The 14,910-nt window shown below is 40.8% G+C and overlaps 1 protein-coding gene across 3 annotated transcripts in view; it reads left to right on the top strand.

Annotated features, from left to right (window-relative positions):
- Positions 1 to 14,910, top strand: part of MCC (MCC regulator of Wnt signaling pathway) — a 347,649-nt gene that overhangs the window by 97,341 nt on the left and 235,398 nt on the right. For 2 of the 3 annotated variants that reach the window (XM_074952965.1, XM_074952967.1), the window contains one exon: positions 4,047 to 4,097. The exons of the other annotated variant lie outside the window; for it this stretch is intronic. In XM_074952965.1, the coding sequence (XP_074809066.1) occupies positions 4,047 to 4,097 (51 nt within the window). The remainder of the gene's footprint in view (positions 1 to 4,046; positions 4,098 to 14,910) is intronic. 3 annotated transcript variants of the gene reach the window in all.

The following is a 14,910-nucleotide window of genomic DNA, read 5'->3' as shown; positions in this document are numbered from 1 at the left end:
AGTAGCCCGTAAATCATATTTCGGCCTGCCTCCAATGTAGTATTTCATTTTTTGTGCACACGGTGTTTCACCGTGTGTGCGGGGTTTTGGATCTGTGTGCACGTGCATAGCTTAGAGGGAACAGTGACTCAGACCCACCTCTCTGCAGGGCTGTGACAGCCATTGCTCATAAGTGTCTTCAGGGTCCACAGGAAGCCACTGCTCTTTCACAGTCCATTGTCTCTGCTAATGGCCCATTAGCCCTGTCTGGCTTTTCCATTGTTGTACCTGAAGCGCTGGTTGGGGTGTCACCCAAAAGTAACACGTTTGAAATACAGACACATAACTAATATTACTAACTTCAGATACAGAAATGATACAGGCATACAAATTGGATAATCACATTCAGGAAATCATAACCTTTCCAATGATATCTTACATGAGCCATCTTACATAAAGTACATCTCAAAAAACGAAAAAAGAAAAGGAGTACTTGTGGCACCTTAGAGACTAACCAGTTTATTTGAGCATGAGCTTTCGTGAGCTACAGCTCACTTCATCGGATGCATAGCATATTGTGGAAACTGCAGAAGACATTATATACACACAGAGACCATGAAACAAAACTTCCTCCCACCCCACTGTCCTGCTCGTAACAGCTTATCTAAAGTGATCATCAAGGAGGGCCATTTCCAGCACAAATCCAGGTTTTCTCACCCTCCCCCCCCCCCCCAGACACACATACAAACTCACTCTCCTGCTGGTAATAGCCCATCCCTCTTTGAAACCTCTCTTTATAATGCGCATGATAATCAAGGTGGGTCATTTCCAGCACTAATCCAGGTTTTAGTGCTGGAAATGACCCACCTTGATTATCATGCGCATTATAAAGAGAGGTTTCAAAGAGGGATGGGCTATTACCAGCAGGAGAGTGAGTTTGTATGTGTGTCTGTGGGGGGGGGAAGGGTGAGAAAACTTGGATTTGTGCTGGAAATGGCCCTCCTTGATGATCACTTTAGATAAGCTGTTACGAGCAGGACAGTGGGGTGGGAGGAAGTTTTGTTTCATGGTCTCTGTGTGTATATAATGTCTTCTGCAGTTTCCACAATATGCTATGCATCCGATGAAGTGAGCTGTAGCTCACGAAAGCTCATGCTCAAATAAACTGGTTAGTCTCTAAGGTGCCACAAGTACTCCTTTTCTTTTTTCTTTTTACGAATACAGACTAACACGGCTGTTACTCTGAAAGTACATCTCAGTTATATCATATTCATATCATAAACATATTTGCATAAGGAATATTGAATGTAATGTCACAAAGCTTGTTTCCATTAAGTTATTTTTTTTAGCATACTATAGTTTTGTTTATTTTTGTGAGTTGTGTCAACTCACTAACATTGTGCATTCTACATATTGTCCTCTCCCCCATGTGATCATGAGCAGCTGCGGATCCTGGATTCAGCTTTCCCACCTGCCAAATAAAACTCTGTAGTTATTAAAAGGAAAGCTACAAACAAAAACTAAATATTTGTTACTTGCCTCTCAAAACAAATCAGCAGAAACTATGCTTAAAGTCTCCACACATTCTGATGGCTACTGCCATTATCCATTGCAAATTTGAGAGTTTGAAAGAAGATCATTAATAATATACACCTGCCCAGTCACTGATATGAATTCCATAGCTGTTGAATGATAGTGGTTAAATGTTAAGAGTCTGGAAAGAGCAGAGCTTCCAATCTCCAGTTCTGATCATTTTGAAAAATGTACAGTATATGTTACTAGATACTTAAACATAGCCCAGGTTTCAGAGTAGCAGCCATGTTAGTCTGTATTCGCAAAAAGAAAAGGAGTACTTGTGGCACCTTAGAGACTAACCAATTTTTTTTTACCTTCAGTCCTTTTGGTATGATGTCCGTCTGTTTGCATTTGGAAAGGAAGATGATGTCTGTCTGTATCTGTACGAGTTTTTTCATGAAGTTGATAGATTTCCGAATTGGTTAGTCTCTAAGGTGCCACAAGTACTCCTTTTCTTTTTAAACATAGCCGTTGAGGAACCAGCTAATTTTTCCCCTCCCTCAGTCGTGTTGTTATAAGAGTGTCTGGTATAAGTCTTTGTTTAGGTTGGGAGCCTTGCAATGTTGTGCCAGTATTGGACGTGATAGTTTTGCTCTTAGAACCTGTGGGCTCTGATGGACCATGTAGGTGATTGTATTCAGGTTTGAAGGTGGGTGTCTGCTAAACTGCTCTCCTTATACCTTCTGGCTGATTTCCAGATTGCTGAATGATGGTAGCTCAGCAGTGACCAGTCTTGTCAGTCTGAGATAATACTACAGGATAGTGACCTCCTATGTGCCTGAGGATTTGGAGGAACACATGTTGCCCCAGAATATAAAATGGTAGCGCTGTTGACCTGTCTTGACAAATAGAAAGCTAACTACACACAATCCAAAAATCCCAATAACTGAAATAAGACTCGAATAAATTTTAAAATCCCTAGATATTATAGTACTCTTTTTAAAAAGTATATATAATATGCAACTGGTTCCTGTTTGTGTGTTCACATTCATGTTACATTTCTCTATTTTTATTGGTATGGAAGCCATCTGATCTGTTTAACATATATCATATTATGCCTCTGCTTCTAAAATGCTTTTTCCCTTGCACTTCAAACAATAGCATAATAAACAGTCTCTCATTTATACGGAGATGCAGACAATGCCTCCATTTTGGCTTCTGCTGAACATTGATATCAGTATGTTGTACGAACAATTTTACTTCAGTTTCGTTAAAATCAAGAAGGATGAGAATCGCTGCTTTTTGTGTGTGGTGTTTTTATTCCCCCCCTCCCGCCCCCTTATACTAGTCTGAATGCTGTCAAGAAAGCTGAAGTGATGTGTATAGTGCAATCTAAATTCTAAGGGCTTGTCTGAGCAAACACTTAATGCATGGCAAGCTAGGGTGTAAATCTACCTCGCACTAGCCTGCAAGGCACTAAGGGCTTGACTATATTAAAAATGCTAAAGCGGCTGTAGCACTTCAGTGTAGACACTACTTACTGTGACAGGAGGGGTTGACCCATCAATGTAGGTAATCCATTTCCCTGAGAGGCGGTAGCTAGGTCGATGGAAGATTTCTGACTAAGGCCAGTTTAACTACACTGCTTAAGGGTGTGGATTTTTCACATCCCTGAGCAATGTAGTTATGCCAACCTAATTTTTAGTGTAGAACCACACCTTAGGTTCCTCATGGACCCTGGTGTTGTGCACTAACAGTTCTCTAGTATGTTTTCATCTTTGAAATGGGAGTAGGTCAGTGTGTGCTAAGGAACATTTAGTGTGCAACAGCAGGATCCACGGGGACATTTAGTGTGTGGCAGGCTGTTGCACTGTAGATTCACACCCCAGTTTGCCGTTTAGACAAGCCCTAACTCTGTATAGAGGTAGAAGTAGTTTCTTGTGATTATGATTCCTTACGTGCACTCCCACTTCCCACATACATACAGTCTCTCCCCAGAAATTTGTTTTACCTCATTACGTTTGTCACGGTTGTGCAGGGCTAGCTTCACTTCTGTCCTGTCTCTGGGTCTCTCTGAGTGTACCCACATGGGTGACAAGCCTCAGGTTTTCACCTCTGTCAGTGTAGAATCATACAGTTCTCCCACTCTTAGATAAGGACCTGGGTTACAGACCCTTGTGTGCCAGTTGTGATTACTTCAGCAGGCCCAACTTAGGTTCAGAACCTGCAGTTCTGCCCTTTGGGAACTGTGACCTATGGTATATACAGAGTATATATACCATCCGGCCTTTTCAAAACAAGATATTGTTTGTTCTTAACAGTAGGAACACTACATACATCAAAGAGAACAAGGATTTTGAAAGAATCAATCTGTATGCAGGCATATCTACCTAGACCCCCCCTGATGTTAGCCAGGTAGGCTCAACTTCTAAGTTGAGACTGCTTCTGTAGACGCTCTCTGTGTCAGCCTGTTTCCCTGTATATCTCCTCACTATTGCCCCTCCCCCTCCTCTAAGTGACTTTTTAACTATTTAGTGTTCTTTTAATCTTAGGTTCCCAGCCTTGGCAAGACAAGTCTTGTAATTTTGCTGGAGCCAAGACAGGTAGGCTCTTCCAACTTAATAGCCCAGTCATTGTTCTCTTAAAGACCTTGAAGTGTTTTCCCAGGTGTGGGTCTTATCTCTAGTCATTGTTTTATATCCTGCTTATTTTCCTAACAGCGCCTTTTGAATAAATTCCTCAGACAGAAAATATCCTTTCTGGCTATTGGACGCTCATATGGCATACACAGCATTCCTAAGTTAATGCAGAGGAACCCCATGTCCTTCACAACATTTAAACAAAGGTTTTCAGTAATGTAAAAGCTAAACAGGCAGCAGTCCTTTGCCAAAATTTTAACTGTTTCTACAAAGTAGAAATATCCATATACATTTTTAAAACCATGTGAATATACAACTTTGCAGAGCTTTGTGAAGATATACTACCTGTTATGCAGCACCTGGTCTCTTATTTATCTCTGTTACTTTTGTCCCTGGGTGCAGTGTGAATTGATTTATCCCAGTGTGTACAAGTATCTCAGCAAACAAGTTGAACCTATTGTTAGAAGTATGGAGTTTTAATTTCTTTAAAGAATGCATCATTTTTTGTAAGTGGAAATTGTCTGTATGTAAGGTGAGGATGATCCTTTAGTTAGAGGCAGATTATTCTGGTCACTCACAGGGAATGATTTGATCAATAAATATCTTCACAGTCTTATATCCAACAACAGTTACTGACTACTCACCCCAGAATGTGTGTCTTTATCTATCTGTTTTGCCTTGATTTATTAACCTTCATATTTAGCTCTTTGTTTCCAGAGACATTCTTCCGTAATTTTATAGGGGACAAATCTTGTGGCATTTTCCCCCTGTTCCATCACTAGGTCTAATATTGAAAGCACATTTTTCCTTGACCTTCTTCACCTGGTTGCTAAAATTTATGTCTAACTTATTGATCCTTTGGTTGACACCATCACCCTTTACTGTTGATGTACCTGCTAGTGCCAATGGGTTAAATAGTGCTATAAATGTTGTATACAGAAGCCATTATATATGCCCTAAATCTAATAATTGGCAAGTTTTTTTTAACCATATTTGGGTGTTAAGAATATACATTTCCTCTTTGCAGATAGCAAAAGATTCCAGCTTTGTCAGGGATTTGGTGTATGTATTTCATTGCATTTTAAGCATCAGAGTCAGACCACAGTTACAAGTGTGTGTATTCATACTAAAAGTATGTAAAGTAGTGAAAAAGCAAAAGAGTAGAAAAAGTAGTGAGTAGTGAAAAAGCAAACTGATTTATGTGCTGCCACCTGTGCTCCCTCTTCAGGAAGCTGTTTATGGGGATCCAAACAGTCTTGGTTCTCCTTCAGTTTCTCCTTCCTGGTACAACTAACAGAGGTGTCAGAGTTGAGTGTCCGTGCCTCTTCCTCTGCAAACCACACATGGCAACAGACGTGATATGCAGCCTTTTCACTGGAATTCTAGAGCTTGATAAGATGAAGCAATGGGATTTGGATAAATGTCATCCTTTTTACCATATTTCCCTCCACAAATGACTACTATGGAATAACACTAAATGATGCATTATTTTAAGTAAATTTCATGTGTTTCTATATAGGGGCTTATTTTCAAAGCCAGCGTCTCGGTATGCACATATATGTGCTTTTTGGCCACAAACACCTATGTGCTCACTTTTTTCACCTCATCTCATGCATAATTGATAACACTGTAGAGCACATTTGTGAGAACAATGATAGAATACAGAAATAGAATTTACACACACAAAACTCATTTGGATAATACTCTATCACATGTACGCAAATGTCAATGTTCAAAGAGCACGTGCACAAAGAGACTCTACATTTTGAAAATTTGGCCTATAAATATTTTTTAAACTGTCCGCTTTCTAAGCTGGTGATGACTAGTGACCATTTTACCCTCACAGGTAAACAGACACTACCTAATAAAGTTGTGATCTATTTTACATAGTGTTTTCCCTTACAAAGGCTCTTCAGATGTGTTACAAACTGATACAAAAGCTTTAAACTTAGGTGTATTCCAGCTGCCACTAAAATACATCCACCTCTGTGGTGATATTGCAACTGTTTAACGAGAACATTAACAACAGATGAGGAGAGGGAATTAAAAATGTATTTTTCAATTAAACATCTGATGGAGAAATTTAGGTAGCTAGGATGTAGTTACCTGAGTTACAGAGTAGTAGCCGTGTTAGTCTATATCCGCAAAAAGAAAAGGAGGACTTGTGGCACCTTAGAGACTAACAAATTTATTTGAGCATAAGCTTTCGTGAGCTACAGCTTATGCTCAAATAAATTTGTTAGTCTCTAAGGTGCCACAAGTCCTCCTTTTCTTTTTACCTGCGTTAGAGGTTAACATGGGCACCAGAGCTTCATACTGATCATTGCAAAAAGCACACTGGTATATTTCATGACCACTTGCAATCAGGACCTTGTGTTTACATCTGATCTCAAAGACAACAACTCCAACATACAGTATTGCCTGACTCCATAAAGGGGTATTAGTTCTTTACTAACTCGGAGGGGAGTGTACTATCTATTGAATAACCAGTGTCACTTTATACAGCATTCTTTGGAGGTCTCCCAGCCAGAGCAATAGCTGAACCTACAGAGAAAAGTTGGGTTTTACAGTTCAGTCTATAGAAGCCAACAGATAAGTTTGGTTTGCTTTTTGACTGGTAAAATAGTAACTTCTTAGGAAGTATTATACCATATACCTTTCTAAAAGATGCACTTTGTGTAATATTCTCTTCTTAGACCCACACAATAGAGCTTCACTTTGCTAATTTATTCTCCCTTAAGTGCATAGAACTGCAAGGACAGAACAGCTGATTTCAGAATGGGAAAAAGTTTAATTTTTTTAGTTGAAATAGCTTATACTAGTGACAGTTATCTAGCAACCAGTATTTTTAAGTCATAAGTGGATTTTTCCCTTCCCACCTTGAAAACGTTCCCCTTAATCAATCAAATCCAGATTGTAATTGCTCATTGTAGTGTGTTCCACTTATATAAATAGATTATCTACATAATAACAAATTCAAGATTATCACTGAGGATTTAATTTATTTTAGACTGCAATGCAGTGGATTCTGGATGGCTGCCCAAAACAGCATTAATGGGCTCTTTACACTGAATAATGGGTAACCATTTGCCTACTATGGCATATATATAGCTATAAATTAAGTAATGAATGGTCAACACTTACGGTGAGTACTGCTTTTAATATAGCAAACGGGGCTATAATATAAAATCTGCAAGATCTTACTATTGCAGAACTTCTTTATTACTTTAAAACAGTGCACTGCAGGCCTTCTCAGTCTTGGGTTTTTACTCACACATCACATGCTGTATTGGAAGTAAAGTGCTGGATATGACGCATCTGTTTTTCCCTTTGCACCTTGAGAGCCTACCATACCCAAAAATGTACAGTTTCTCTGCCTACTTCCCATCTCCCTTTTCCCTACCCTTGTAAGGCATCCAGCATATATGACTCCAAATGACGAGCAGGGAGCATGCTTATATAATTTATTAAAATAGTCTTTCCTACCTCTCCATATCTAATCAATCAATCAACAATTGAACGCCATAGTCTATGCTTGAAACTGGGTCCCCAAAAGACCACTTCAGATGGTTACTGTATCATCACCCATCACTGTAGTATTCAAACATTTAGGTAAGGAAGATAATGCTGATTTGTCCCCTATAAAATTACAGAAGAATGTCTCTGGAAACTATATATATATATATTCGATGTAACTAAACTTCTGCAAAGTAGCTTTACAAATTGACTCCTAAAAATACAGAACACTCTTGCCTCTTGTCCAAGAGGGTAAATGTAATTATCTGGGAAAAATGTGTTTTGTAGTGACTAAAGACTGTTAGTCCTGTAGCATGTGGCTTTACTTGTGAATACTGTGAGCGGATGCCAACGCCATTGACTTCAGTGAACTCGTATTCTCTTATAGAAGCTATAAATTTGACGCATTGTTTCTATTTTTGGGGGGTGGGGTTAACAATAGTAAATTAAGGCTGCTGTTTGCTTTATGTGTAACTTTGAATATACTTGTGTTCAGGGAAAAAATGAATTGAGAGAAAAAGTAGTATTAAGAAAGTCTGAGGGAAGAATTCTTAATGTTACGGGTAACTGTGTGCCTGGTTTAACACCAAAAAGTTACCTGCAGTAATAGTGAAATAGACTACTTGCATATTATTCCACCTCTGAAATCTTCACTTCAGTTTTCATGACTATTACTCTTTCATTCCTGTATTTTACCTACAAACAAAAAGTATTTTAGTTTTGAACATCTTTATAATACACCATTGCAGAAACCATGTTTTTCAATGTGGAATTTTGTCCATAATATGTTAATTGATACTTCTCCTCATCCTTAGAATAGTGTTGTATTTTATTATGACTACATAAATCATTTGTACAGAAATAGAAATATTGGCAATGAGTAAAGCTTATTGGGTCCATCAAGATTCTCACTTTTTAGTACTGTATTCCCATTTTCTCCAGGATGGCATCTAACTTGTTTCTTGGATAACTCTGTTGCTTTTGTCTCAGAAATCTTGCCTCATGGACTCTTCATCAGTGTGGAAAAATTGCTTCTTGATTCTTGTTCTGAATTTATATTTCTTTATGTAGCACATAGGATTCCTTGCCCTGTTGTTTATAGCTGCAGATAGTAAACACTCATGTATGGTGAGCCAGGTTTTCACACATGGCTTCTAATTTTGTCTGTGCAGGTCTGCGTGTATGATCTGAGCATCTAGACAGCATTTGTACAGAAATTGGGGTACAGGGCTTGGAGCACCTTTAAAAAATTTGACCCCATATATTTTGTGTGTGTTTTGCCTAATGGATTAAATTTTCTAAAGGCCAAGATTCCTTTATTTATTTGAAGGTGGAAAAAATTGTGCTTCCCAGGTTTGTGAGCACAAAAATGTGGGAGCAAATCTTGTGGCTTCTGTACACCTATCAAAGGGGAGAAGCCCAGCAGATAACCAGCTGTAAAACCTCTGGGTATTGTAGAAGGAACTGGTAGCAACTCCTGTAGTTAGATTGTCTAACACTTGGCATTGTAAATGATTCTTGTAACCTTTTTTAGAGAATACATAACAACTCAGTTGTATGCAGCAGGTGTAAGACCAGGGTCAGAGAATTGTCTTTTCTTTCTCTAATGAAATTCTGATTGGGTTTGGCTCAGAGATTTTGGAAACTGGCATTTCTGTGCTGAGTTGCACTGTCAGCAAAATTTCAGTAGCATGCAAAAACAATAACTGAACATGAACAATGTAAATATTCATCTGTAACATGGGAACAGTGATACTGACCTTCTTTGTTAAGTGCTCTGAGAGCACTGTAAAATAGCTACTGTACGCATGTGATCTATCTACCAGTGCACCCCTTGCTGGTTGGGTGTGGTATAGTGGCTCTTCTTGTCCTTTGGTGCGCTCTGCTCTGGCCCTGAAGTGGTCTGCCTTTTCCTGAGACTTAACCCTCCATCCAGGTCACCTATAGTCCTATCCCTTCCAGGGAAACCCCAAGTAACAACATGCCACTGGTCTGACAGCATCATGCTGGAAGTTCACCCAATTTAAGGCTTTTGGGCCTGTCAGCCCTTGGCTCTGGTGTCTTCATATCCCCACCCTCTGTGGGCTGGTAGGGGAAGTCAGGCCCAGCCTCTCCTTGGGGTTCCAGCCCAGAGACCCTGTATGAAAAAGATGAGGTTTGTTCGTTCAGAGCCTCTGCTGTATGCCTAAACTGCTTCCAGCCATGGTCTACAACTAGTCCTTCCTCACAGTCTCTTCCCTCACTGACTCTTCTTCAGGACCCAAAACAAAGGGGATCCAGACTAGTTGAGAAATGAAAAGGTTTGCACCAGGTCTACCTGCCCCAAGGAGTCTCTGATCCATAGGAGTTTCTAATTAGGCTCCGGCCTTAGCTGATCCTTCCAGACAGCTTCAAGATGGTCTCTAATTAGGCTCTGGTCCCAGCTGCCTTCCTTCATAGGGTTAGCTCAAAAAGTCTACTTCCTTTCCAAGTCAGCCACCTGTGAGCTGTCCTTTTCCTCCTTTGCCTCCGCCTACCAGCCATGTCAGGTGTAGAGGGGCAAGACTGATTGCACCTATAGGCTCTCATTAGTCCCTTCAGGCTCAGTGTGGGGTTGCTAAACCCAATCACACTCGGTATTCCTCTTATTATTAAATAATGTAAGGCTGGGCCCATGCCATTGTTTCTTCAGCAGCAGACTGTGCTAGGACTCCCAAGAGCAGGCAGCCTCTTCAGGAGTGAGTGAGAGCTGGGCTTTCCCCTGATACCCTCAGTATCCAGCACATGGCTAGAGGGATGAAACATATTTTGCCAGTGGTTTTCACAGCTATTTGGTAGACAGCTGAGGAATGTTGGGACTAAGGTATACAGGATTCTGGTCCTAGTCCTGGAATGGCATGTGCTCTAGTAGTTACGCCACCCGTTTTCTGCCCACTGGTCTGTCTGCTTCTGTCTCATATGCACACAATCCCAATGTCTATCTTATGCCGTTACAGGCTAGTATTAAAAAATGCAGTCTTATGATTTCTGCCAGTGAAACCCATCCTAATAGGGCAACTTACTGCTGAAGAAGAACCTGGCAGTCTGGACAATGAAGCCTGCTTCTACAAAATATCTCAGCTTGAGATGATACTCTCATTTGCTCCTTCACTTCCATCCTACCATCATTTCCATTCTATCAAGCTTAAATTAGAAAGTGATTCTATTGAAATGGAAATTGATTATAGGAATATGGATTTAGCAAGCTTGGCTTGTCTGAAAGCAGCTGAAAGTTGTTTTGTTTGACAGACATTTGCATGTTTGTTTGGGGATGGAGAAAGCAGTTTGGTTTTGCAGTCTTTGATTCCAAGCCAGCATATGTAATGGAGTTTTTTTGTTCAGAGCCTGGCATCAGGTGTAATAGGATTATGCATTGTGTTTATATGACCCTGGCTTTTATATCCCTTTAGCACTGCTCAGTCATTCATTTTTCTCATATAAATTAAAAGTGGAGATGGTAGATTAGATGTGCCAGGACTCATCTGTGTTATGTGAAATGTAGTGTTTCTGTCTCTTGAACTTACTGGATCATGACAGAAATATAGATGAGCAAGAGCAAAATTTTAAACTCTTATGAAAGCTTGCTTCTGTAGCAGATTGATGCCATTTTTGCATCAATAGTAGATTACTACATCAAAGCCCCTTTTTACAATTTTTGATACCTTATTTGTGTTATATTTAAAAGGTCACCCCAGCACTCTCTCCCTCTGTGACGGATCAGAGCCCCAAGTGGCAAGCTTCGAGCACAGTACAAGGCATGTTTGTTCAGGCAGCCTTTTAATAAATGCTCTTCCTGGAGGCTTTTAATTGGATCTTTTATGTGGCAATGAGATGATTTCCCTTATAGGCAAGTCATGTAGCCTCTATGCAGCAAAATGGTGGGTTTTGACCATCCTTTGCAGAAGGTGGCAATTGTGTATTGAAAATGGTATAGGGGGCCAGGTGCTACAGCGTATGTAAATAAAAATAGATTGTGAATTTTTGGGGCACAGTTTCAAGCCTTCTAATTTAATTTAATTTAATTAAAAAGGGTCATCCCTGTCCTCCGCCGGCCCCGTGACCTATGCTGTTTAGAAACAGTGTTTCACACAGCTCCTTCTTATTGTCCTAGTTAGGAGGAGAGTGCTGGTTCAGATCCAGGCTTTCAGATCTATTTTTTCCACACCTTTTTTTCAGTTGACTAAAATCAAGGGCAATTCATAGACTAAGCCAACCCGGACAGTTAAATAGAATTTTTTATTGATGTTCTGCATAATACGGTGGTGGTAAGCTGAGCCTGAGGCCCAGGACAAGGACATTGTAGCAGTGTTAACCTCCTGGTTTCCAGCCTGCCAAAAAAGATTACAAAACAGTTGTAGCAACAGGGACTTCTGTGAACACAGTCTGATATTTTCTACTCCTGAGGAAATTCTGTGCCAAAAAAAAAAATTAATTTTTTTGCACACACTTTGTCAATAAATAAATGTGGAGGCTCCTACATGGCAGTGGGGAGCACAGGCCGCTGGCTGCATGGAGGCGGGAGATCACCCTGCTGTCTCCTCTTTTGCCCCCCAGGACACAGACTTGGTGGTGAGGCTGCACCCAACCCCGACACAACAAAAGGAAAGGGCCGGGCCTGCCTCAGAAACACCCAGGGCCCTGCCTCTCTGCGCCAGGTGTACCAAGTATGGGTAGGGAGGCTCAACCTGGCCAGGATCCAGCTGTGGGGTGAGAGGGTTCTGCTTTCAATAGCTCCATCATAATGGAGCAGCCACCTTTGCTGCCCCTTCAAGTCCCCAGTTTTGTGCCTACCATCTTCCACCTGGCCCAGGAGCACTGGACAGGGCTTCCATAGGAGCACTTTAGTACCATAGCTAAATTGGCCAGAGGGCTTCTGCTGTCCAGGGGCTGAGACTTCTGCTCCTCATGCTATCAGCCCTGGGTAATCAACTCCAAGAACTGAAGAATGCTTCCACTAGGCCCTGTGCCAACCCCATACTTATTTTTGATTATGTGTAGTTGTTAATGAATGACTGGTTGGCAACACTGCTGATTTTAAGAACAGTTTTGGTGTTAGTGCAGGAAAAATGTCCTCTGCAGAGATGAGTGGTTCTGCACACACCTTTCTTTTTCTCTCAGTTTTGTGGAGGAACACTTCAGTGTAATTGCTTCATTTCAAACTACAAAGTCACATTATGATTTCCACAGCAGGGACACTGATTATGATAACAGCCATATTGCAATGTATTGGTAAACTCCACTTTTCATCTTTGTAGGAAGCAAGCAAAATAAACTATTTGAATTTCAGAAAGGGCAATTTCTGTTCTATGTAGAGTTCATAATGTAATAAGAACCCTAACAATGTGCCTGAGTGAGGGCCGTGCCCTTAGGCTAAAACCTCAGCTCCAATTTCCTATCCTTTGCATTTTCTATTACTTTGCCTACTTGAAGCTATAATTTTAGGGAGGTGAGCGGGGGTTAAAGGACATTAGAAATGCTTGGAGCAGAGAGATTCAAAGAGATGTTAAGTGCTTTTTATTAGTTGAATCTGATTTTTACATGAAAACTGTGAGAGAGAGAGAGAGAGAAATTATGTGTGTTTTAACAGCACCCATAAGTGTCCTAGGTGCTTTCTGATACAGGTGACAGGTCTTTGCCCCAGGAACCTAGAAACCTATCTTGGACGTAACTCAATAGGATGGGGCAACCAGCCAGTAGGGAGGGGTAGAGGAGCAGCACTTGCATTATGCAGTTACTCTGTGAGGCTACTATACAGCGTGATAGAGCAAAACAAGTATTTTTAAAAGGTTTTTTGGGATGAGAGAAGGGAAACAAATGAATAAGCAGTAGATTTATTCAGCAAGGTTCTTGTAGGCCTTGTGGAAGAAATGGTTCTTGAGGTGGGGCTTAAAAAGAGAAGATAGTAGCTTTGCAGTCAAGCTCAAGAAAGGCATTCCATGCTTAGGGAGTAGCATAAAAATAAGTGCAGACAAGGTTGTTGGAGAAGTGGATAAACAGGATATCAAAGATGGCATCACTGATGCAGCAGAGTAGGCAGTGAAAGGGATAAATGTAAAATGAGACTGTCAGATAAGTAGTATGGGATAGAGTTAAGTGGACCTTGAAGATGATGACAATAGGCTTGAACTTGATGCACTGGAAAAAGATAAGCCAGTGGAGGAATTCAAAGAGGGGGAAGGTAATGTGGTTAGATTAGTGGTCAAGGAAGAGGAGAGAGTGTTGGGGTGGGGGAAGATGGCTATCGGGGAAGATCTCATTGCTCTATTCTTTAAAGAAGCTGGCATGGTATTGTGCAAAGAGAGAGGAAGATGCAAATGGAGAGGGCTTTGGAGAGAATTGAAGGTTGTAAACAAACAGGTATTGTGGACATGGGATTCTAGTTAGGTGGGAAAGTAGAGATATCTGGCAAGGAATTTAGCAGAAGTGAAGGAGGAGAGGACCAAATTTTAGTCCTGAGGTCATGCACACTTATTCAACTATCTCCAGAGCATGGGAACTGGTGCAGTGCCATTTGAGATTGGAAGCTAATAATTGGGGGCTACTCTGAACTGAGAAAAAAAGGATGCAAAAGAGCAAGTGGGGGGAGGAATTGACAACTCAGCTAAGGAGAGGGTGGAGAGAGTAGGGAAGAGCAGCAGAAGAGTAATGGATGTGAAGGACTGTAGTCCACAGAATGGCCAGGTTTATGGGTAGAGGCAAGTAGCTGATGATGAGGTAGTTTTCAGAGAAAGGGAACTTAAAAATTACTACAATCTCTCTCTGCTTTCTTCAGACAGGTCCATAACTGAGTAACAGGCCTCTGTGTGGGTTTCCTGGTGCCTTGTTTGTCATTTTGCCTGTTTCTGAGGTATTGTGGGGGAAGGGGAATCACTGTGAATGCATGATAGTGGTAGATGAAAAGACAGACAACTAGGGCTGCTGGTTTTGACAGATTAGTGTGTGGCTTGGTGACATGCAATGTTGGAGGATAATTAAAGGGATCAAATGTGAACTGCAAAGAAGATTGGTATGGTCAAGGACATGACATCTTAAGTGGATTTAGTATTTGGAGAGGGGCGAAGGGGTGAGTAACTGTGATTGAAGTGCTGTTTGGAAATCCCATTCCTCTAGATATACTATCCGTTTTAGACTAATCAAGATAGTGTAATGGAAGGGACAGAAAAGTGAAGTTGACATGTTTTTCAAATCGAGTACTTCATTTTTTCAGGGCAGGGTTACTTTCAATTGTTACAGCTGAGCTGGA

This window comes from Natator depressus, chromosome 5 (assembly GCF_965152275.1).
Source record: "Natator depressus isolate rNatDep1 chromosome 5, rNatDep2.hap1, whole genome shotgun sequence".
Classification (NCBI taxonomy): Eukaryota; Metazoa; Chordata; order Testudines; family Cheloniidae; genus Natator; species Natator depressus.
Note: the sequence above shows the minus strand (reverse complement) of the source record. Positions and strands in the feature narration are given on the sequence as shown.